At 39.3% G+C, this 22,413-nt stretch overlaps 1 protein-coding gene across 1 annotated transcript in view; it reads left to right on the forward strand.

The window, feature by feature from the left end:
* The window catches only part of LOC136877083 (glutamate receptor ionotropic, kainate 5), an 89,989-nt gene that overhangs the window by 58,803 nt on the left and 8,773 nt on the right, over positions 1-22,413 (forward strand). Inside the window, exon 7 of the mRNA XM_067150901.2 lies at positions 15,708-15,967. Coding sequence (XP_067007002.1) covers positions 15,708-15,967 — 260 coding nt within the window. The remainder of the gene's footprint in view (positions 1-15,707; positions 15,968-22,413) is intronic.

The following is a 22,413-nucleotide window of genomic DNA, read 5'->3' on the forward strand; positions in this document are numbered from 1 at the left end:
TGTCCGGTTTCCATTGTACCTAAGATTTTACTACAGGAAAGTTGGAGAGAGAAAGTAAGTTGGGATAGTCCGTTAAGTGAAGACACCCAAATCAAATTCAATAAGTGGTTGAAGGAGTTGTCCTCTGTTGCTGAAATTAAAGTGCCTAGAAGATTTTCTAGTTGTGAGGACAAATCGTCATGGAGTATGCATGTATTTTGTGATGCCAGTCAAGTGGCTTATGCAGCCGTTATTTTTTTAAGATCTTTCAATGGAAAAGAGTTTGAAGTGCGACTGGTCGCAGCAAAATCAAGGGTAGCCCCCTTAAAGAAAATAACGATACCGAGACTGGAGTTATTAGCCTGCACTATAGGCTCACGTCTCGCTTTTTCTGTGAAAGAAAGTTTGAATCTGACGGACATCCCGGAGTACTATTGGAGTGACTCTTCTTCTGTGCTATGTTGGATAAGAAGAGAGGAAGCTTGGGGAGTGTTCGTCACTAACAGAGTGAAAGAAATTAGATTATTATCTAATCCTAAGTGTTGGTTTCATCTACCAGGCACAGACAACCCAGCAGACCTACCTTCGAGAGGTTGCTCTGCTTCGCAGCTGATTTCTTCTCGTTGGTGGGAGGGACCCGCTTGGTTAAAGTTGGAAGAGAACAGGTGGCCATCGCGCATTGTAGAAATTAATGAAGAGGAGGTCAATGCAGAAAGAAAAAAAGGCCTTGTTACGACTACTATGCTTGTCTCCCAGGGAAAGCAGTGGTATTTAAGATTCTTTTCTCAGTATTCAAGAATCGTCAGAATGGTGGCCTGGATGCTGCGGTTCATCAACAATGCGAGAAAGGACGTAGAGCAGAATGTTGCTTCTGAATTGGATTGTTTGGAAATTTCAATGGCGGAGAGACGACTGTTGAAAATTGTTCAAGAAGAGAACTTTACTGAAAGGGACAACCAACAAACATTGTGCCTTTTCAAAGACCAGCTGGGCCTCGTCAGGGTTAAGACAAAAATCACCAACAGGAAGGATGAATACGATTTCCGTACACCTGTTTTATTGCCATCAAATCACCCTCTGACTGAGGTGATAATCAGAGAACACCATTTGAGAGCTTCTCATGCTGGTGTTCAGATTCTACTCGCCATACTGCGGGAGCACTACTGGATACCAAAGGGAAGAAGAACAATTCGCAAAGTCATCAGGAAATGTATACAATGTAGAAGATTCGAAATGAAAAGATCAGTTCCTGAAACGCCAGCCCTTCCAGAAGATCGTGTAAGAGATGCAGGTGTATTTGAAGTGGTAGGAGTCGATCTTGCCGGACCACTATTTCTAAAATCCAAAGACAAGGCTTGGATTGTGATATTCACATGTGCAGTTGTTAGAGCAGTCCATTTTGAACTAGTAATGACTTTGTCGACTACAGGGTTTTTACTTGCCCTTAGGCGCTTCATAGCCCGACGAGGCAGGCCTCGTGTGATTTATAGTGACAATGGGACAAATTTTGCTGGGGCTAACAAATTGTTCGGCAACATTGATTGGAAAAAAATAGGTGCGGAAACATCGGTTACTAGAATCGAGTGGAAGTTTAGTCCTCCTTCAGCTCCTTGGTGGGGTGGATTCTGGGAGCGCATTGTGCAAATGGTCAAGAAACTATTAAGGCGTGTTTTAGGCAAGGCTATCTTGACATATGAGGAACTGTTGACTGTTATTGCTGATTGTGAATCCGTAATTAACTCCAGACCCCTCACCTACATTTCAGAAAGTCGTGATGAATTGGTGCCTCTAACTCCGTCAATGTTTCTTCAGGACATTCCCATGGTTGGTACTCCAGATTTAGACAAACTAGATCAGGTCAGTCTCTCAAGAAGATTTCAGTACCTTCAACAGCTGAGGAATGAACTGAGGAGAAGATTCCGACTGGAATATCTGGGTAGCCTTCTGTGCTGTCCATCGGGCAAGGAGCCTGATCGGCATTGGAAGGTAGGAGATGTGGTCATCATTGGTAGTGATGACAAGAGAAGAATCGACTGGCCCCTGGGGAGAGTGACAGCTATATTTCCAGGTAAAGACAAAGTGATCAGGGTAGTTCGAGTGAAGACATCCTCAGGAGAACTCATCCGTCCTACGAGGCACCTTTATCCATTGGAGGTTGAAGGTGGGAGTGAGGAGATGGCCTTACCCAGTGATACGGTTCCTGAGACATTAAGTCTCGGCAGCCGCAACTTCACCAGGAGTGGAAGAAGAGTTAAAATACCTTCTCGCCTCTGTCTGTAAACATTGTGTTTTGATTGGTATCAAAAGGTGGGAGTATGTCATGTTTACACTATGAGTGTTTGGCTGTTGTTATGGTGATCTTTGGAAGAAAAAAAAAAAAACAAGTATGGCGGACGGACTGTAATGTGTGAAATTGTATTTTCGTAATATAGTGTTTATTTTATAGCAGTTGTGAGTGTTTATTATGTGATCAACTGGTTATACCTATACCGGGTAGGCATAGGTCCCTAACAGTCGGGATACCAGTTGCTATGGAATGGGAGTGGGCATCTCGGACATATTCTGAGTCGTGGCCCTCCTTGTGCTCAGGCGGCTAGGACTACACAATTCACCGGTGGTCCATAACCCGTTAGAGGAGAGATCCTCACTTGGACTATGTGCAAGTAGGGCAGCATCCTGCTTCATGAATTTACCGAGCTCAGAACACTTTAACACGTTCCGTGCGGTTCGGGTCACCATGTGTCCCGAAACATGTTACTCTTCTCCGTCGGTGCGAACTTCCCAGAATTGCGAAGTAAGTAACTACGTCCTTGTTACGAATTTCCGTTAACTAATGGCAACCTAGTGTTCCAATTGAAGTAAAGGATCGAGGCATACTGCTAGTTTTGATCGGCCCACCGGTGACCCGAAGGAAGTTTTTTCATCTTCCATTCATATCGCTTCGGGTCACCCTGAGTCCCGATTGTTGTCTGACCTATATTTTTACGCGGGAATCGCTTAGCGCGGTTACGGCGAATGAAGCCTAGAGTGTTGCTTCCCGCAGATGGTAGATTGTTGTTTAAGGAGTAACCCTTCTGATATCTGCTTTCTACATTGCTCTTAGGAAAGCCTATAGAGGTTACTGGAGTAGTTATTGATATATTTATTATCTTCCGAATATAATATTTACAAGCAATTTCACGTCCTTTTGAGGTATGGAGCTTTCACATTCTGACACACCGGTGGAACGGAAAAGAAAGAGGGTTAGGACAGCACTGGGGTAGGCTTATATCACGTTCCGTGTGGTTCGGGTCACCATGTGCCCCGAAATATGTTACTCTTATCCGTCGGTGCGAACTTTTCAGAATTGCGAAGTGAGTAACTACGTCCTAGTTACGAATTTCCGTTAACTAATCGACAACATATTGTTCCAATGGAAGTAAAGGATCGAGGCACACTGCTAGTTCTGATCGGCCCACCGGTGACCCAATTATTTCCGGGGTCATTTCTGTTTCACGCAATTGTTGAATAGGAACACTGTCGCACAGGTAAATACGCTGGAATGTCTCCTCAACAATAACGCACACAACAAGTGCACATGCATGGTTTAGGATGTCATACTAGGGAATAAACAAAGTCAAATTCGTCAGGTCACCGGTGACCCGAACCGATAATAACTAAAGGCAGCATCGGGTCACCGGTGGGCCGATACGACGTAACATTAAGTCATCGAAATTCACTGCCGCAGGGAACGTGTTAAGCAAGCCTCGGACCTATGGGAGTAATGGAGTCCCACTCCCATTTGACAGGCGAGGGACTCCTTGGAAACAACTTGGCGAACGAAATGGAATTCGATGGGGAGCTATCAATATTAATGGGGCTTATGGAAGAAAGAAGGTAGAACTTGCTGAGTCAGCAAAGAGGATGCATCTGGATGTGCTAGGAGTAAGTGATATTCGGGTAAGGGGAGATAAGGAGGAAGAGATAGGAGATTATAAAGTGTACTTGACGGGTGTTAGAAAGGGAAGGGCAGAGTCTGGGGTAGGGCTCTTTATCAGGAATACCATTGCACGCAACATAGTTTCTGTTAGGCACGTAAGTGAGCGAATGATGTGGGTAGATTTGTCAGTGGGAGGAATTAGGACAAGAATTGTGTCCGTGTATTCACCATGTGAGGGTGCAGATGAGGATGACGTTGACAAGTTTTATGAAGCATTGAGTGACATCGTGGTCAGGGTCAACAGCAAGGACAGAATAGTGCTAATGGGCGATTTCAATGCAAGCTTTGGAAATTGAACTGAAGGATACGAAAGGGTGATTGGTAAATGAGGGGAAGATATGGAAGCTAATGAATGGCAATGGGAAGCGTTTGCTGGACTTCTGTGCTAGTATGGGTTTAGCTGTTACGAATACATTCTTCAAGCATAAGGCTATTCACCGCTACACATGGGAGGCTAGGGGTACCAGATCCATAATAGACTATATCTTAACAGACTTCAAATTCAGGAAATCTTTTAGGAATGTACGAGTTTTTCGGGGATTTTTCGATGATACCGACCATTATCTGATCTGTACTGAACTAAGTATCTCTAGGCCTAGGGTAGAGAAAGTGAAATCTGTCTGCAAACGAATAAGGGTAGAAAATCTCCAGGACGAGGAAATTAGACAGAAGTACATGGATATGATTAGTGAGAAGTTTCGAACAGTAGACAGTAAGCAGGTTCAGGATATAGAAAGTGAATGGGTGGCATACAGGGATGCTGTAGTAGAAACAGCAAGGGAATGCCTAGGAACAACTGTGTGTAAAGATGGGAAAAGGCGAACATCTTGGTGGAATGATGAAGTGAGAGCAGCCTGTAAACGTAAAAAGAAGGCTTATCAGAAATAGCTCCAAACAAGGGCCGAGGCAGACAGGGATTTGTACGTAGATGAAAGAAACAGAGCGAAACAAATAGTTGTTGAATCCAAAAAGAAGTCATGGGAAGATTTTGGTAATAACCTGGAAAGGCTAGGTCAAGCAGCAGGGAAACCTTTCTGGACAGTAATAAAGAATCTTAGGAAGGGAGGGAAAAAGGAAATGAACAGTGTTTTGAGTAATTCAGGTGAACTCATAACAAATCCCAGGGAATCACTGGAGAGGTGGAGGGAATATTTTGAACATCTTCTCAATGTAAAAGGAAATCATCATGGTGGTGTTGCAAACAGTCAAGCTCATGGGGAGGAGGAAAATGATGTTGGTAAAATTATGCTTGAGGAAGTGGAAAGGATAGTAAATAAACTCCATTGTCATAAGGCAGCAGGAATAGATGAAATTAGACCTGAAATGGTGAAGTATAGTGGGAAGGCAGGGATGAAATGGCTTCATAGAGTAGTCAAATTAGCGTGGAGTGTTGGTAAGGTACCTTCAGATTGGACAAAAGCAGTAATTGCACCTATCTATAAGCAAGGGAACAGGAAGGATTGCAACGACTCTATCGAGGTATCTCATTGATTAGTATACCGGGCAAAGTATTCACAGGCATCTTGGAAGGGAGGGTGCGATCAGTCGTTGAGAGGAAGTTGGATGAAAACCAGTGTGGTTTCAGACCACAGAGAGGCTGTCAGGATCAGATTTTCAGTATGCGCCAGGTAATTGAAAAATGCTACGAGAGGAATAGGCAGTTGTGTTTATGTTTCGTAGATCTAGAGAAAGCATATGACAGGGTACCGAGGGAAAAGATGTTCGCTATACTGGGGGACTATGGAATTAAAGGTAGATTATTAAAATCAATCAAAGGCATTTATGTTGACAATTGGGCTTCAGTGAGAATTGATGGTAGAATGAGTTCTTGGTTCAGGGTACTTACAGGAGTTAGACAAGGCTGTAATCTTTCACCTTTGCTGTTTGTAGTTTACATGGATCATATGCTGAAAGGTATAAAATGGCAGGGAGGGATTCAGTTAGGTGGAAATGAAGTAAGCAGCCTGGCCTATGCTGATGACTTGGTCTTAATGGTAGACTGTGCCGAAAGCCTGCAGTCTAACATCTTGGAACTTGAAAATAGGTGCAATGAATATGGTATGAAAATTAGCCTCTTGAAGACTAAATTGATGTCAGTGGGTAAGAAATCCAACAGAATTGAATGTCAGATTGGTGATACAAAGCTAGAACAGGTCGATAATTTCAAGTATTTAGGTTGTGTGTTTTCCCAGGATGGTAATATAGTAAGTGAGATTGAATCAAGGTGTAGTAAAGCTAATGCAGTGAGCTCGCAGTTGCTATCAGCAGTATTCTGTAAGAAGGAAGTCAGCTCCCAGACAAAACTATCTTTACATCGGTCTGTTTTCAGACCAACTTTGCTTTATGGGAGCGAAAGCTGGGTGGACTCAGGATATCTTATTCATAAGTTAGAAGTAACGGACATGAAAGTAGCAAGAATGATTGCTGGTACAAACAGGTGGGAACAATGGCAGGAGGGAACTCGGAATGAGGAGATAAAGGCTAATTTAGGAATGAACTTGATGGATGAAGCTGTACGCATAAGCCGGCTTCGGTGGTGGGGTCATGTGAGGCGAATGGAGGAGGATAGGTTACCTAGGAGAATAATGGACTCTGTTATGGAGGGTAAGAGAAGTAGAGGGAGACCAAGACGACGATGGTTAGACTCTGTTTCTAACGATTTAAAGATAAGAGGTATAGACCTAAATGAAGCCACAACACTAGTTGCAAATCGAGGATTGTGGCAACGTTTAGTAAATTCTCAGAGGCTTGCAGACTGAACGCTGAAAGGCATAACAGTCTATAATGATAATGTATGTATGTATGTATGTATGTATGTACGTAAATAGGTTGTTACAGATTGTAAAAATTATGAGAGAAACATGTTGTGTCATACTTTTCTAGAAGCCTGGCAAGGCAATGTACATAAAGAGGCAGTCTTGGGAGTTGGACTAGAGTTGTTAGTGAGAGTTGCTAGTGAGAGTCGTGAACTCATGTTGCGATTTTGTTGTGTTGGTTGACATGCTAATGTTGCAGTCTCCTTCTTATTTGTAGAAGTTCAAAGTAGAGGTTCATTGATGTGTCTGTATAATGTGTAGGTATATAATTTGTAAATAAAATAGTGTGCACATTGACAGCATCGTGTGTGCGCGTCTTTGTAGTTACAACAACTCTCTGACACTCGCATGGGCTACATGTGTAGCCCAGCCATTTTATTTTATTTTCTGTGTAATAGCTAACAGGGATGGATGAGGTTTCTAGTACCTCCCTACTATCTAATACTATGATGACTAAGTGAGCATTTGCACTTCTAAGGAGTTGAATCTGGGTGCAATTTGATGTTGAATTTTACTGGACTACACCTGTAGCCCGTGCGAGTAGTTGTGTTTCTATGTCGGTGGCGGCGCTAGCAAAGAGGATGTTATCTCATAGTGGTTAGATGGAAATAGGAATGAGAATAGTGCTATGCAAAGTGACAGAGATGATGGAGAGGAACATTGTTACAGAAGAGGTACACTATAATACCAATATAAATGGTCCATTATTGGACATTATAAACTTTCCAGCTAACTCATTCCTCGTTGCCAGCGTTTTGCCCCATGTGCTAGGCTGGATTCATCAGTTGGTACCTAGCACACCTACCAAGATGCTGGCTAGTGCATACCATGGAGGCCACTGTGTAGGCTAATTGTAGAAATTGTAGCCACTGGCAGTGCCAATGCACTATGAGAGACTGTCTCATTACCAAAAATTGATGCCTGCCATTTATATTGGTATTATAAATTTACTCATTCGGAACAAATATTTCAGATTCCCTATGGGAATCAACACTGTATATCATCTTATAGCCAAGCAGGCATCAATTTTGTCAATGAGACAAAGTCTCTCATAGTGCATTGGCACTGCCGGTCGGCTACAATTACTACAATTAGCCTACGCAGTGGCCTCCACGGTATCCACTAGCCAGTGTCTCGGTAGGTGTGCTAGGTACCAACTGATGAGCCCAGCCTAGCACACGGGGTGAAACGCTGGCAACCAGGAATGAGTTAGCTGGAAAATTTATAATGTCCAATAACGGACCATTTATATTGGTAAATTTACTCATCTGGAATAAATATTTCAGATTCCCTAAGGGAATCAACATCTATATCAAGAGATACACTATTCCGATAGTGAGGAAGTACATGACGATATAAACTTTTTTTTTGATGATATAAATGAAGGTGGTTAACAGACTTTCTCATATGATGAGCAGGATGATAGCTATTGGTATGGGAAGGAAAAATATAGATGGAGGAAGTAGAATATCATGGAGAACCTTCACATTCGAGCTCAAGAGTACCATTCTTCACTTGCCACGGCCTAAAGGCAAAGCTAGGGGTGCAGACAAAGATGGAATGTTTAGAACTGTTTCTAGATGAGAACATTGAGAAACTTGTTATGAACTGTACTATTATATAGAACATAGACTTGGGCATGAAAGAGATTCAAGGCCTCCATATGAAGTAGAAATTTGTGTCTTTTTTATTTTTTAAATTTTATTTCTAATAGCATCAATTTTTCCAAAATTAGCAACTATTTAAAGAGTTAAAATCATTGCATGATATTATTAATTTTAATGATTCCAAGTTTATGAAGTGCAATTATTGTCCTTGGTTCACACACAATACAAATTCATTGTTCAAACGAAAGCATTGCCAGTACTTCAGCATTGCTTTTTTTACAAATTGCACCGTTTGTCTGTAACCACTACATTGTAATGAGACAACACACACTCACTATCTACATTGTTCGTTGGGGTCTACAACAACTCAAGACAATATTTAGCAAATATGCTGAACTCTGTCTGAACTGCAGTTAATGCAAGCATGACATCATATTTTCTTTCACCTGGGTTTGAATTGCATGTTTCAGAGAACAGTAACCAGACCAGATATCGTTTTGTGAGAGATTTGTTACTCCAAACAATTTCTCAAGCTCATTTAATTTATCAGTGTTATTCAAAATTATATTTTTTTGGATACAAAGCTTGAGAAATTGACACAAAATGCTTATGGTTGGGGTCTTTAGCTTTCAATGTGGCTAGCTTGCACTGTGAAGAATGAGCACCTTTGACAAATGTATCTCTACATGCAGCCTGCTGTAGAGGAGTGAGCTTAATCAAAGCATCATTAGTTGCCGCAAAAGAATTCTCCTCACAAATGAAGGCAAAACTGGCATCAAAGTTATGCAGTTTGGGGTAAAGGGGATGAGAGGTAGGATACAGAGACCCTTTAAGTTCAGTAAGGAGGTCAACCAATCCAGCTGCATGATTTGTGACAAAAACCATGTGGGAGTGAAGCCTATTCACTTCTCGGTCACTCAGATCAGTCAGGTACTTAATACCACAGTTGTTGATGTCTTTCATGTCAGACATCATGAAAAATGTAACATCTGTAAAGTAAGCACTCAAATAGAAGACAGCCTGAAACCAGCTATTCCATCGGGTTATGACAGATGCAGGAAAAAGCTTTGCTTCCTTTGAAGCACCATACTTTGGTGTTAAGAATTGTAAATAATTATATTTTTGCTTTCTTTTGTTAAAAAATGCAGACTTTACCATCGCAACTACATGATTTAAACCTGTCATCACTGCGACCCAACTATTGCCAGCCAAGCTGATCTTATGTGCCCAGCACTGTACATACATTAAATGATCCCCTATGACCACACTTAATGTTTCATAACACTGGGTCATGTACGGGGCACTGTCACTAACAAACACTTTAACTGTTTCATATGGTACACTATAAATGTGCAGGGCCTTTAAAATAGCACGAGAGCAGTTTGTAGCATTTCCTGCACCAAGATAGTTCACAGAAACAACGTGCAGCTCTCTTTTTGATCGGGCTGGGACTTGGAATATGATGATAAAAACACAATGGCCCATTCTATCTATAGTTTCATCACAGAGTATGTTGATGTTCTTCCCCACTAGAGCCTCTGCTTTTCTTTTCTGGTGGTCAGATGCAACTTCTAGAAAGGAAAAAAGACCTCAAATTATAACAAAATAATTTAAAATGACTGGATCAGCTGGGTATGGGTAAGAGAGTTCGATATGGAAAGCGCATTCAAATTCGGTATCCTTCAATTTTGCACGTGGTAAGGTAAAACTGGCATCAAGGTTATGCAGTTTGGGTAAATGGGTAAACCGTACCCGATCAATGAAATCGAAACTTACCCGCTAAATATACTTCACTTAGAGTTCTCACACATGGCAGCTCTTCATTTGAAAACTCAGTAATCCAGGCTCTTAGCTCTTTGCTTTCCAGCTTTTCCAGAGGTATATTTGCTTTGGCAAATTCAACTGTGCATTTTGAGAAGTTATCTCTGGAAATTTTTCATCGTTTACAACTATCTAACTGTATAAACACAGAAGATTGCTTTCTTTGAGACGTACTAGCAGCAGGGGTTGAACTTTCGTTATTGCATTGTTTACCCACGTGTTTTTCAGATTTAACATGTTTCACAATGCTATCTTTCTTTTCCCACCCAACTCGGCAATTAAAATACTTGCGAAACACTGTCACTGAATCTGTGGCATATAAACCATCCTTTGCATATTGCTGAGCCCTTTCGTGCGCAGTTTTTGTCATGCGCCCCATAATCTAAACGATCGCTCGACTTTCTATCCTTCACTAGTTTCAATTTTGAACAACAGGAAAACAATGCTGCGTCTATCTCATTATTTCTGTAACACTCGATTTACATCTTGATAATATTACAAGATAATAATCAATACAGATCTTATTCCCCTTGCTATTCCCATTGTAAATATCGATTAAAGTCAGCGAGCAGCAAACGATCGGCTACTTTTCATCATCGATCAGAATGGTCGAAAGATTTATCCATCATATTTTGAGTATCTCTGATGATTTTGCCAAAATATGTTGTTTTCGCCAGTAAAATTGTACATTTTCACAGAATTTGCACCAAAATTGCATATTCATACTAATTTTGCATTTTGGGTCACAATTTGCATTTTGTCGCACTTCTGTTTACGTGTAAAAATTATTTTACTCCACATTAGAATTACCGGTACTGTAGGCTTGGATTCAGTACAAGATTCAAAAATTCGCATGTATCACAAATGCAATTTTTTCAGGTCCCTACTAATAGGGTGTTTAGTTTCCAGAACAAGGCTACAAGTCAGGCCAGTGCTATTTGTGTGACTGGAGTAGACAGATTTATGAAGGATTGTATGTGATATAGAAGGAAAATCTGCCCTCATCATTCAGCACCTGTGTACAGAGAGTGATTAGATGAATGAGTGATCTATATTGTTCTTTCTGTATTTCCCCAAACCAAACAAACCCCACTGCTCATCAGCCCTGAAACGACCTACCAAGTGACCGCTGCTCAGCCCGAAGGCCTACAGATTATGAGGTATAGTGTGGTCGGCGCGACAAATCCTCTCAGCTGTTATTCTTGGCTTTCTAGACCGGGGCCGGTATCTCACTGTCAGATAGCTCCTCAATTGTAATCACGTAGTGTGATAGACCTCAAACAAGCCCTCAGGTCCAGGTAAAAATCTTTGTCCTGGCCAGGAATCGAACCCGGAACCTCCAAGTAAGAAGCAAGCGCGCTACCCTTACACCGTAAGGCTGGCTCTGTGTTTCTCCACAAACATAAACATGTCATATTAGTCTGAATAGAAGATAAAATCAAGACATTGACTAACAGATTTTGAGGCTGAAGAGTCACTTTTTTGTTTTTATTATAGTTCAGCCCTCATTTAATTAGTTTGTTCAATATTCTTTTACCAATCTATTCACAGTAAACAACTGTTCAAAATAAGAAAGATTCATTAAGTTCTGGCAAACCAAAAATCTCCGGCATGTCTTCAAATTTATGCATGTATTGGAAATTACATAGTTTTAATAAAATTAAAAGTGTATAAATCTGAAAAGTATCTTGAACTGAGTGTAAGATATACTTGATTTGAATGGTAATTAATTCCTTAATATAAAATACAACATGGAAAGAAATTGGATACATGAAAAAGTAAAATAAATGTGTGGGCTACGCTTGTAGAAACATAAGTCTTTAGCAAGCAGGTGAGGTTGTTTTGTTACAAGTCTTTTATAGTCTTTATTTTATGCCAGAGGATAAACAGATGTATATAAAATCATGAACCATGAGGATGATAATCCATATTTTCAACAAAAGAGAATAACATGTATTATCAATAACATGTATTATCTTGAATTTCAACAATGAGGTGATTACTGAATATAATCTGACTCCTTGACTGAATGGTCAGTATTGAGGCCTTCGGTTCAGAGGGTCCTGAATTCAATTCCCGACTCTGTTAGCGATTTTAACTGCCTCTGATTAATTCTTCTGCTTTGGGAACTGGGTGTTTGTGTTTGTTCCAACACTCTCCTCTTCATATTCTGACAAGACATCACATTACCAACCACCACAGAAACACACAGTAGTGAAATGGAACGGCGTATGGCTTTTAGTGCCGGCAGTGTCCGAGGACAAGTTCAGCCTGCCAGGTGCAGGTCTTTTTATTTGACTCCCGTAGGCGACCTGCGTGTCGTGATGAAGATGAAATGATGATGAAGACGACACATACACCCAGCCTCCGTGCCAGCAAAAGTAATCAATTCTGGTTAAAATTTTCGACCCTGCCGGGAATCAAACCCAGGGCCCCTGTGACCAAAGGCCAGCACGCTAACCATTTAGCCATGGAGCTGGACACGCATTAGTGATTACATCCCTCCACATAGGTTTGGCATCAGGAAGGGCATCAGGCTATAAAACAGGGCCAAATCTACACGTGTGACACAGTTTGCACCCGCGACTCCACAGATGTGGGAAAAGCAGAACAAGAAGAAGATGGGGTAAAAACATTCACATTTATTGGCCATACTTCCAATTCAGATACTTCTGTTTACACCCCCTGTAGATGGGGGACACAGATGAAGAATGTATCTCCAGCCTGTCATAAGAGGCAGCTAAAAGGGGTGATCAAGTGAGGATGGAACTGGAACCATGTGATTACTTGTGATCAGTACCATTAAGTGAGGAACACCATGGGTCTGGGCATTGTCTGTGGTTAGTACCATCGTGTGCATTCCACCGAGGTGGGGGAGCAGGCACTCAGCACACGGGCTGATGTTAGACCACACTGAATTGCATTGGTTCCCCTGTGTTCAGAATGGGTCTGCTTTCCCTATGAGTAGTACCAATATATGAGGAACATCATGGGTCTGTGTTACCTGTGAGTGGTACCATGTGTGATAGACCGTGGGTATACATTTCCTATGATTAGTACCACTGTGTGAACAACACCATGAGTATACATGGCCTGTGATAAGTTCCACTCTGTGAGGAACACCATGGGAATACCAGTGCCCTTATTAGTCCCACTAAGTTAGGAGCACCATAGGGCTGTGCTTCTTGTGAGTTGTACCTTTATGTGAGGAACACCATGGGTCTGTATTACCTGTGAGTGGTGACTTTATGTATGATATATCATGGGTCTATATTACCTGTGATTAGTACCACAATGAGTCTGCATTACCTGTGATTAGTACCACTATAGGAGGAACACCATGGTTCTGCTTTACGAGTGATTAGTACAATTATGAGGGGCCAGTGATCTGAATTTTGGACCCCTTTGGACAACAAGCATCATCTCAGAATATGGGGCATTTTGATCCTGTGATGTTTTGGATACATGGTCATTTTTTCATCATCATTCATTTTAGTTTTAATCAGTAGATACATTTAAAGTTTTAATTATCATTGCATTTTGTTTCACTTTGTACCATTAGGGGCTGATGACCTAGCTGTTAGCCCCTTTAAACAACAAACATCATCATCGTCATCATCACTTCTGTTTACACCTTACCTATCTCAACACTACAAGATCTCTATTTCCTGCCTGTCATCACTAGTAAGTCTGCTCAATGGTAACCTGGAGAAGGTCCTCATGATGCCCATCACTCCACATCTTCTGTAGCCTACCGATGGGTCTCCATTCCTGAGGAATGAAATCTGTCAGTATAACAGGCATTGCTGGTTGCTCATTCATATGATGTGTCTAACCCACTCGAGTCTTCTGCTCTGCATCAGATCCCTGACTTGTTTATTACTGTAGAGGTTCTCCTGCTTGCAATTACATGCATCCTTCATTGGCCATAGATTTTTCACAAGAATTTTCTCTCAAAAATAAGGTTTGTATGATGTTCTCTCCTATAATATTGATGCTGATGAAGATGCCATGGAACATTTCACACATGATCTTTTCAGGTACAAGGTTGAATAGAATGGGGGACAATCAATCACCTTGCCTTGATCCCGTGACAATGTCAGAGCTCTCGTTCAGATGGTTTCTGAGCTTCACCTTACCACACAAGCAGACTTGCACTATTTATCAAGCTTCCTGGCCACTCAAAGCTCATTGGGGTATTTGAACAAGCTCTTCCCATATATACAAACATAAGCATTCTTGCAGTCTACAAAGAACACATGCAGTTTTCACCAGATTCTCACATTTTCTCAGTCAGCTGCTGTAGAATGAAAATGTGATCCAGAGTGGATCAACTGACTTGCCTGGGTACTCACCGATCTCTGTATCTATGATGGGTTGTATTCTTTTGAGGAGGCAGTTAGACTGAATCAAATAACAAGTGATAAGCAGAGCAATTGTTACCACAGTTCATTTCATCACTCTTCTTGTGAATCAAGCAACTCAGGGCAGTTTTCCACTCTGTTGAGATCTCCTTGGTGGTCCAGATCAGTTTGACCAATCATTGCAGCCTGTCTTCTCCCTCAAGGATGAATACAGAGGGAATTACATCCTCTCCTGGGTTTCTGGGAGGTGAAACTCAAACAGATCGTAGGGCTCATCATAATTAAAGAGATTATTTAAGTACTCTTTCTACCACTCAGCAGTGTCATAGTCATTGGTTAAGATTTGTTCATTCATACCTTGGACGAATTTCTGCATGTTTTAGTACTCCTTTTTGGAAGAATTGACCTTCAGATACTTTTCCATAGCGTTGTTTCCCAAGATGTCTTACTTCGCCTCCAGAATGCTATTCTTATCAAAATTTCCCTTAGTTCTCCTGATGATTGTTTGGGTAAGTCTGCAGACTTGATCAAATTGCTCCTTACCCAGTGCACGTCTGTTCCCTGTAGCCATCTGGAATTGACTTTTCTCCTCTGCTCAGTGGCCTCCACACACAGTCTTCTCTCAACCAGATCATCTTGCCTACAGTTCATGTCTGGATCATCTCATCAGCCATGTTTATCACAGCACCCTCGATCTCCATTCTGGATTGTTTGTGTGAAGTACCTCAAGCATAATAAAGCTTGGTTGTTAAGTTACAGTTGGAAGTCTTCCTTTGTGTATTCGACTTTTTAACTTTTTGGCATGATAATGTACTAGTTTCTTGAGGATATGTTTTTGTAGTGTTTGGTAATTCAGTTTTAGCCAGCTTTATACAAGGAAATAAGCATTGCTGGATCCATCATGAAAGTCGTGCAACACGGCTGAGGATATATCTTCAGGCCATTCAGCAGGCAAATTTCTTAAGGGCTGTGTGTATCATGAGGAATATTAAATTCAGCATTTGAAATGGTTTCATCATATCCAACAGAGTTCTCTAGAAAATTTGGAGAATTTTTGTTGTTGTTGATAGAATTGAGACAAAATTATGTGTGTTTAAAAAAATACCTATCAAAATATTTTTTTTGTTTGCTTTGTTTCCAGGATTCCAATGATGAGGTCATGAGCCGAATGTTCAGTGAGTCTCTATTACCTAAGAGGAAATCACTGCCAACCTCGGTTTTGTCAGGTTTCCACCGGATGTGCAAAGAAAAGTTTGCCTTTATGACCATCCATTATGATGCCATCACTCTACAGGAGAACATTACATGTGAATTCACTGAGTTGCCAGAAGATTCACTGCCTGTTTTGTTGGCCATCCCACTGCCCAAGAGATGTCCTTACAAAGGGATCATCAATTTCATGTAAGTATAATATAACATTACAATGTACATAATGGAAGGAAATAAATAGGTAACAAATCAAGACAGGAGCATGAAAAGGAATCAACTAGGCCTATGTGGGTACATGGATTCATGCCATTATCTATAATTGACATCACTATTTCCCTCATGAAGAGTTGCTTCGAGGATGTCCAACATCAAGAAGTAAGTATAAATAACCACCTAATCGATACTTTATTAATGCCTCAGGCAAAATTGAATAATTATTAAAACTTACAGGACATGTTTCGACCACTTAGTGGTCCTCTTCAGCTGTATAAATAAAGAACTGAAAAGAAAAACATTATGACAATAAGTACAAATAAAAGTTCTTTGGAGACTCCTTTGATAAAAATGGAGGTCATCAGAATAGGTCATCTTGCCTCTCGTTCTTGTTTGGAAAAGATGTTTATTCTGCGCTGTCTAGAGGGTCTGTCTTTGAGCGCGACCTAGTGAAGTAACGATGTGATACAGTTTGACAGCATGGAAAGCTCTGGAAAGAAGGGAAGTAGAGTTTTATCGTCATCTAAAATAACATGTGAGGGAGGAGGGAGATTGGGCTGTGCTTCTGCGATGTCGTGTTTGATTATATCTCTTGTTCTTCTAGTCTGTTTCATGTCTACCCATTCTAAGTATTTGCTAATATTCTCATATAAGATGCTTTTATGCTCGTTGTTTTCATTGAGATTCTCTTCACCGTTTTCCAATTTATCAAGAACGATGTGGATGTTTTCCAGGTTGTTCATAAGATTACCTTTATTAATCATACAGATAATTTGAAGGTCCTGTTTTATATTGGTGAATTTGTGGTTGGACTCTTTCATATGGGATCCCATGGCAGAGAATCTTTTGTATCTTTCAGCATTGACGTGTTCTTGATATCTAATTGAGAAGTTCCTTCCAGATTGTCCCACGTAGGTTTTTTTTACATTGAGCACAAGTCAGCTTATAAATACCCGATTCCTGGAATTCATCATCTTTAAGTTTATTAGCTTTATTATGACTAAAGAATCTATGTGATTCTTTACATCCCATCTTGCAAAAGAAATCAGCTTATTATAGTTTTGTCAACAGAGCCTTTGAAATTCCGCTAACAGAAACAGACAGAAAAAAGGAACTTTCTTTCATTCGTCAACAGGCTCTACATAATGGTTTCAGTTTGAAATTCATCAATAAAATCATCACTAAATGAAAATACCAACAGCAAATTAAACTTAAACAGCATTCAGAAAAAGAAAAAGGATATGTAAAATTCACCTTTAATAACCCGAAGATTTACAAAATCACCAACTTATTCAAGAAACACAATACCAAGGTAGCCTTTTCTATAAACAACAACACGAAACATAGATTCTTTAGTCATAATAAAGCTAATAAACTTAAAGATGACGAATTCCAGGAATCGGGTATTTATAAGCTGACTTGTGCTCAATGTAAAAAAACCTACGTGGGACAATCTGGAAGGAACTTCTCAATTAGATATCAAGAACACGTCAATGCTGAAAGATACAAAAGATTCTTTGCCATGGGATCCCATATGAAAGAGTCCAACCACAAATTCACCAATATAAAACAGGACCTTCAAATTATCTGTATGATTAATAAAGGTAATCTTATGAACAACCTGGAAAACATCCACATCGTTCTTGATAAATTGGAAAATGGTGAAGAGAATCTCAACGAAAACAACGAGCATAAAAACATCTTATATGAGAATATTAGCAAATATTTAGAATGGGTAGACACGAAACAGACTAGACGAACAAGAGATATAATCAAACATGACATCGCAGAAGCACAGCCCAATCTCCCTCCTCCCTCACATGTTATTTTAGATGACGATAAAACTCTACTTCCCTTCTCTCCAGAGCTTTCCATGAACTGTCAAACTGTATCACATCGTTACTTCACCAGGTCGCGCTCAAAGACAGACCCTCTAGACAGCGCAGAATAAACATCTTTTCCAGACAAGAACGAGAGGCAAGATGACCTATTCTGATGACCTTCATTTTTATCAAAGGAGTCTCCAAAGAACTTTTATTTGTGCTTATTGTCATAATGTTTTTCTTTTCAGTTCTTTATTTATACAGCTGAAGAGGACCACTAAGTGGTCGAAACATGTCCTGTAAGTTTTAATAATTATTCAATTTTGCCTGAGGCATTAATAAAGTATCGATTAGGTGGTTATTTATACTTACTTCTTGATTAAACATCGATACGGTCATGAAATGGACAACTTGTAAGATGTACAACATAACAAAATGGACTGTTGCATCATTTTTTTAGATGTTGGAATAGAATTTGACACTACTGGACATGAACATATGAAGCAAATTCTCTGAAAATCCAAAATTCCAAATTTATGTTGACTAATTGGAACATTTCTTACAAAGAACACAGTTCAAATATTAGCTGATCATAAGAAATCAAAACCCATTGAAATGAAGTATTGCATGGGTCGAGGGTCCCCTATCTCATCATTTCTGTTTAATTTAGCAGTCAGTACTGTAATACAAAATCTCACTGACCATACCATATGCCAGCATTATGGCTACATTTTATCTTATAATCTACCACCTTTATCCATATTTACTTTCATTGATGACCTAGTAATAATCAGTAAAATCAAAAGTATTGCTACTACCTTGCTAAATTTAGCTGAAAGTAGCTTCGTAGAATTGGTTTAAACATTCACCCTTTTAAAAGTAAATCTATAATCCAGAAGAAAGAAAAATTAATTGAAGGAAACATCACAATAATCCAAGGATCAATAATCCCATTGATAAAAAGAAACAACAAACAAATCAAGTATTTAGGAATAGATTTCAAGAACAAAATTTCTTGTGACAGACATAAAGTGATAAGCACTGTAACTTCTGACTTAAATAACTGGGTAAGAACAAAACTATCAAAACCAGAGCAAAGGATCAAGATTATTAATGAGTTAGTTTTTCCATGGTTATTCTATCCACTACAATGTGCCCCTCTAACATAACAATCAAAATACTTTCTTAAAGATCTGGGTGAAATTATAAGAAATTCTGTAAAAGGAATAATAATGCTGACAGATGAAACTCCAACTGCCATGCTGTATAGTGCCAGGGAGGTTGGACGGATGGGTACAATTTGCGCAGAACGGGTATCTAGTATACAGCATTATAATATTTGTGATTGTTTACTCCATATTCAGGAGGTCCATTTACAATTTGAAAGGAAGTTACCTGAAGTTATCTGAAGAACAAGATACCTGACATACATACAGAAAGAGTTCCCCAAAACCTTGACAGAAGAAAACTACATGAAATTATTATAATATTACAAATTGATCCTTTCAGTCACGATGCCAGTTATTACATAAAGGAAAGGGAGTAGTTTTATATTCAGACTGCCCAAAAGCAAACTCCTGAATGACTCATAAATTACCTCTGTCCTCTTCTGAGTACATAGACGCAGTGAAGATATCACACAACCTCACTGCAGTCAGATCAGTTCTCGGTAGGTCATTCAGCTCAACCTGATACCACCAAAATGGCTGCAATGAGATAGAAACACTTGGACACAAGCTGGATTATGCCAGAGTACTGAAATAAAGCACAACAATCGTCATCACTGAGTAAGAACAAACCTTGAGACAGCATGCATAGGAGGTGCTCGAGCAAGTTCACTTCATCTCTACTGATGACTCTAATCGGAGGGTTGACTACATAGCCATTAGCTGAAAGGAACTTAAAGTAATGATATTAGACCCATCATTTGCTTTGAAAGAGACTCAAATCAGGCCCAGGATGTGATTCGAGAAAAACAAGTTATTTGTGTACAATGCTTGTTTTATCTGTCAGCAAAGCACAAAATACCTCTTGATCGATTGAATTTCCTGACGCAAGTTAGGTTATGTGTATAATTGAAAACAATTTTTCTTAAGTTATAGGCAAGATTATGTATTTAAGTTTAATTATGTTTTATGTAGTTTATGTAATTCAGGTTAGGCTGTGTTTCTACTTTTAAATTATCCTAGACGTGTTCAGTCATTCAGAAAACTTCTGATTGTATGTATATTAATTCAAGGGTACCTAGTTAGGTTGAGGTTAATCATGTTTATCACTGTAAATAACCATCCGTGTTTCCCAAGTTGCTCAGGAAGACTCACACTTGTGTGTGTGTGTGTTAATGTAAATGAACTCTGGAATTTTCATATACCTTAGGCATGTTGTATAATATTCTAGATGTTTGTTGATATCATTAAGTTAAGTATTACAGTGACAAACTTTTTTCAAGATAATTCTAGAACAGGTACATACCAAGGAATTCTTGATGTTATTACAGAGTCTTCCTGGTATCTTGTAATAGTACTATGTTGTAAGTAATCAGAATCTATATATTTAAAACACTAGGCTGATTTTTGTTACTGTGAGTTTGAGGGAACAACTGAACCAACTGACATTGCAAAGCATTCTGACAAAAGCTCTCACCCTGTAGATTTGCAGATTGCCTGTAAAATAATTTGTTGCCATATATTATTAAATTATGGAAGAAAAATGTAGCATACTGATTGGCCAAAGCACTTGCCAATACTTTACAGCCATCGGGACTGTGGGAGCGCCATGGCATCCGATGAAAGGAGGGAGGTGGAAAGGGAAAGCATGCATGCACAGTTGGATGTCTTCCTGGTCAGCTGTTCCAGCCTGTGCTGTTGCAGAGAGTTGCTCAGTTGAGAAAAAGCTATTCAGTGCAGTGTTACTGTCTCTTTGTAGCTCTCCCTATATCTTCTTCTATATATTTAAAATTCTAGGCAAATTTTTGTTACCACGAGTTTGAGAATATGGTTAAACTGATTGACAATTTCCTTGCCATTTTGTATCATTATCAATAAAACTCAAGAGAAAACACTGGAATGTGCAGGTTTCAATTTACCTCTACTAGTTTTCAACCATGGCATATGTTGCAATTTACAATAACAAAGTTTGATTATGATCCACCTGTTCAATACATTATAATGTTGCTACATTTAAAATATATTCATTAGTTAAAAAGTTATATGTGGGACATGTTTTGCTTCCTTACAGTGCATCATCAGCCAAATCTGAATCTCAAAGAATGGTTATGTTCATAAATAATGACTTAAGAACTATTAGACCACTTTTCACAAACTTAAAACTTACTGTATTAGAATATCATAAAATACAGAATCATTGGATACATGCCTAAATTATATTGCTTAATAGGGAAGATACATTAAAATTGTCGAAGAATGAGTTCTAAAGTATTTAAAACAAGTAGCATCACTGAAATCTTAGAAAGACGTGAAAATCAATCTTAAGAGCTAAATTTGAAGATTTTCTTGGCAATGAGATCTGGTAAAAAAGTTATTTATCCCTTGTGGATAAGAGTCTGTAAAGATTCAAATATCTTGTCAATTTGATGATTGAACTTGTGACAGGATGAATGTTGGTCTTCAAGAAATTTAAATGCTCGTTGTCATTTGACCTTGGCGAATGCTGTTGAATAAATACACTCTTGATGACGTCAGTGACCGTACGTTGAAATAATAGATTTAATAAGGCATGACTGAAAGGGACGTAAATCGACGATCGTATTTAAAAGTTGTTGCTTAGTTTATCTTATTTTATGTCTGTTACAAGAAAGGGAACTTGTAAGTAATCAGAAGTTGTGTTGCTTATTAAGAGTGTGCATCTAGAAACTTCACTTACCTCTCCAATTGCAGTTTGTCAGTTTGGTGTTGTCCGAGGTTGTGTGGTGACTGTCTGTTGTTCCGTGTCTACTCCTTGTGTTGTAAGAGTGACATGATGGGAGTTGAGGCGAGGGAGTAGGGGTAGGAGGAGAAAGGTGTGTAGGTGTGGTTTTGGAAGGGGAATGTCTAGTAGGGGCGCAGGGAGGGGTTGTGTTCTTTAATGTTCCATGATTATTAGTTGTTTTGGGAATGAAAACTGTGGCAAAGCTACTTTTTTCTAGATTAAGGGTTTTTAATAGTTTAGGTAATTGTTCGTGTAATGGATTTCTTATTTCAATTTTGTCATTTAAATTTTTTTCTTTATTGAAATACTGGTCTAAATGGATATAAATATTTTCTAATTCTGTCATTAATTTTCCCTTTTCTATCTTCTTTATAATTTTTAGGGCTTTTTCTATAGTTGTGAATTGGTGGCCTGACTCTCTCATGTGAGCACTCATCGCTGAATGTTTGTTTTGCTTTGTAGCATTAACGTGTTCTAAGTATCATGTGAGAAAGCTACGACCAGTTTGGCCAACATATGAAAATTTACACTCTACACACGTTAATCTATAGATGCCAGAACTTAGATAAGGGTTATTGTTGGAATTTATACTATTGTGGTTGAAAAAATGTTTCTGTTTGTATTTTGAATCTTGAATGCTATATTAACATCTCATTTTTTGATAGGATTAGTTGT

Source organism: Anabrus simplex, chromosome 7, assembly GCF_040414725.1.
Source record: "Anabrus simplex isolate iqAnaSimp1 chromosome 7, ASM4041472v1, whole genome shotgun sequence".
Lineage (NCBI taxonomy): Eukaryota > Metazoa > Arthropoda > Insecta > Orthoptera > Tettigoniidae > Anabrus > Anabrus simplex.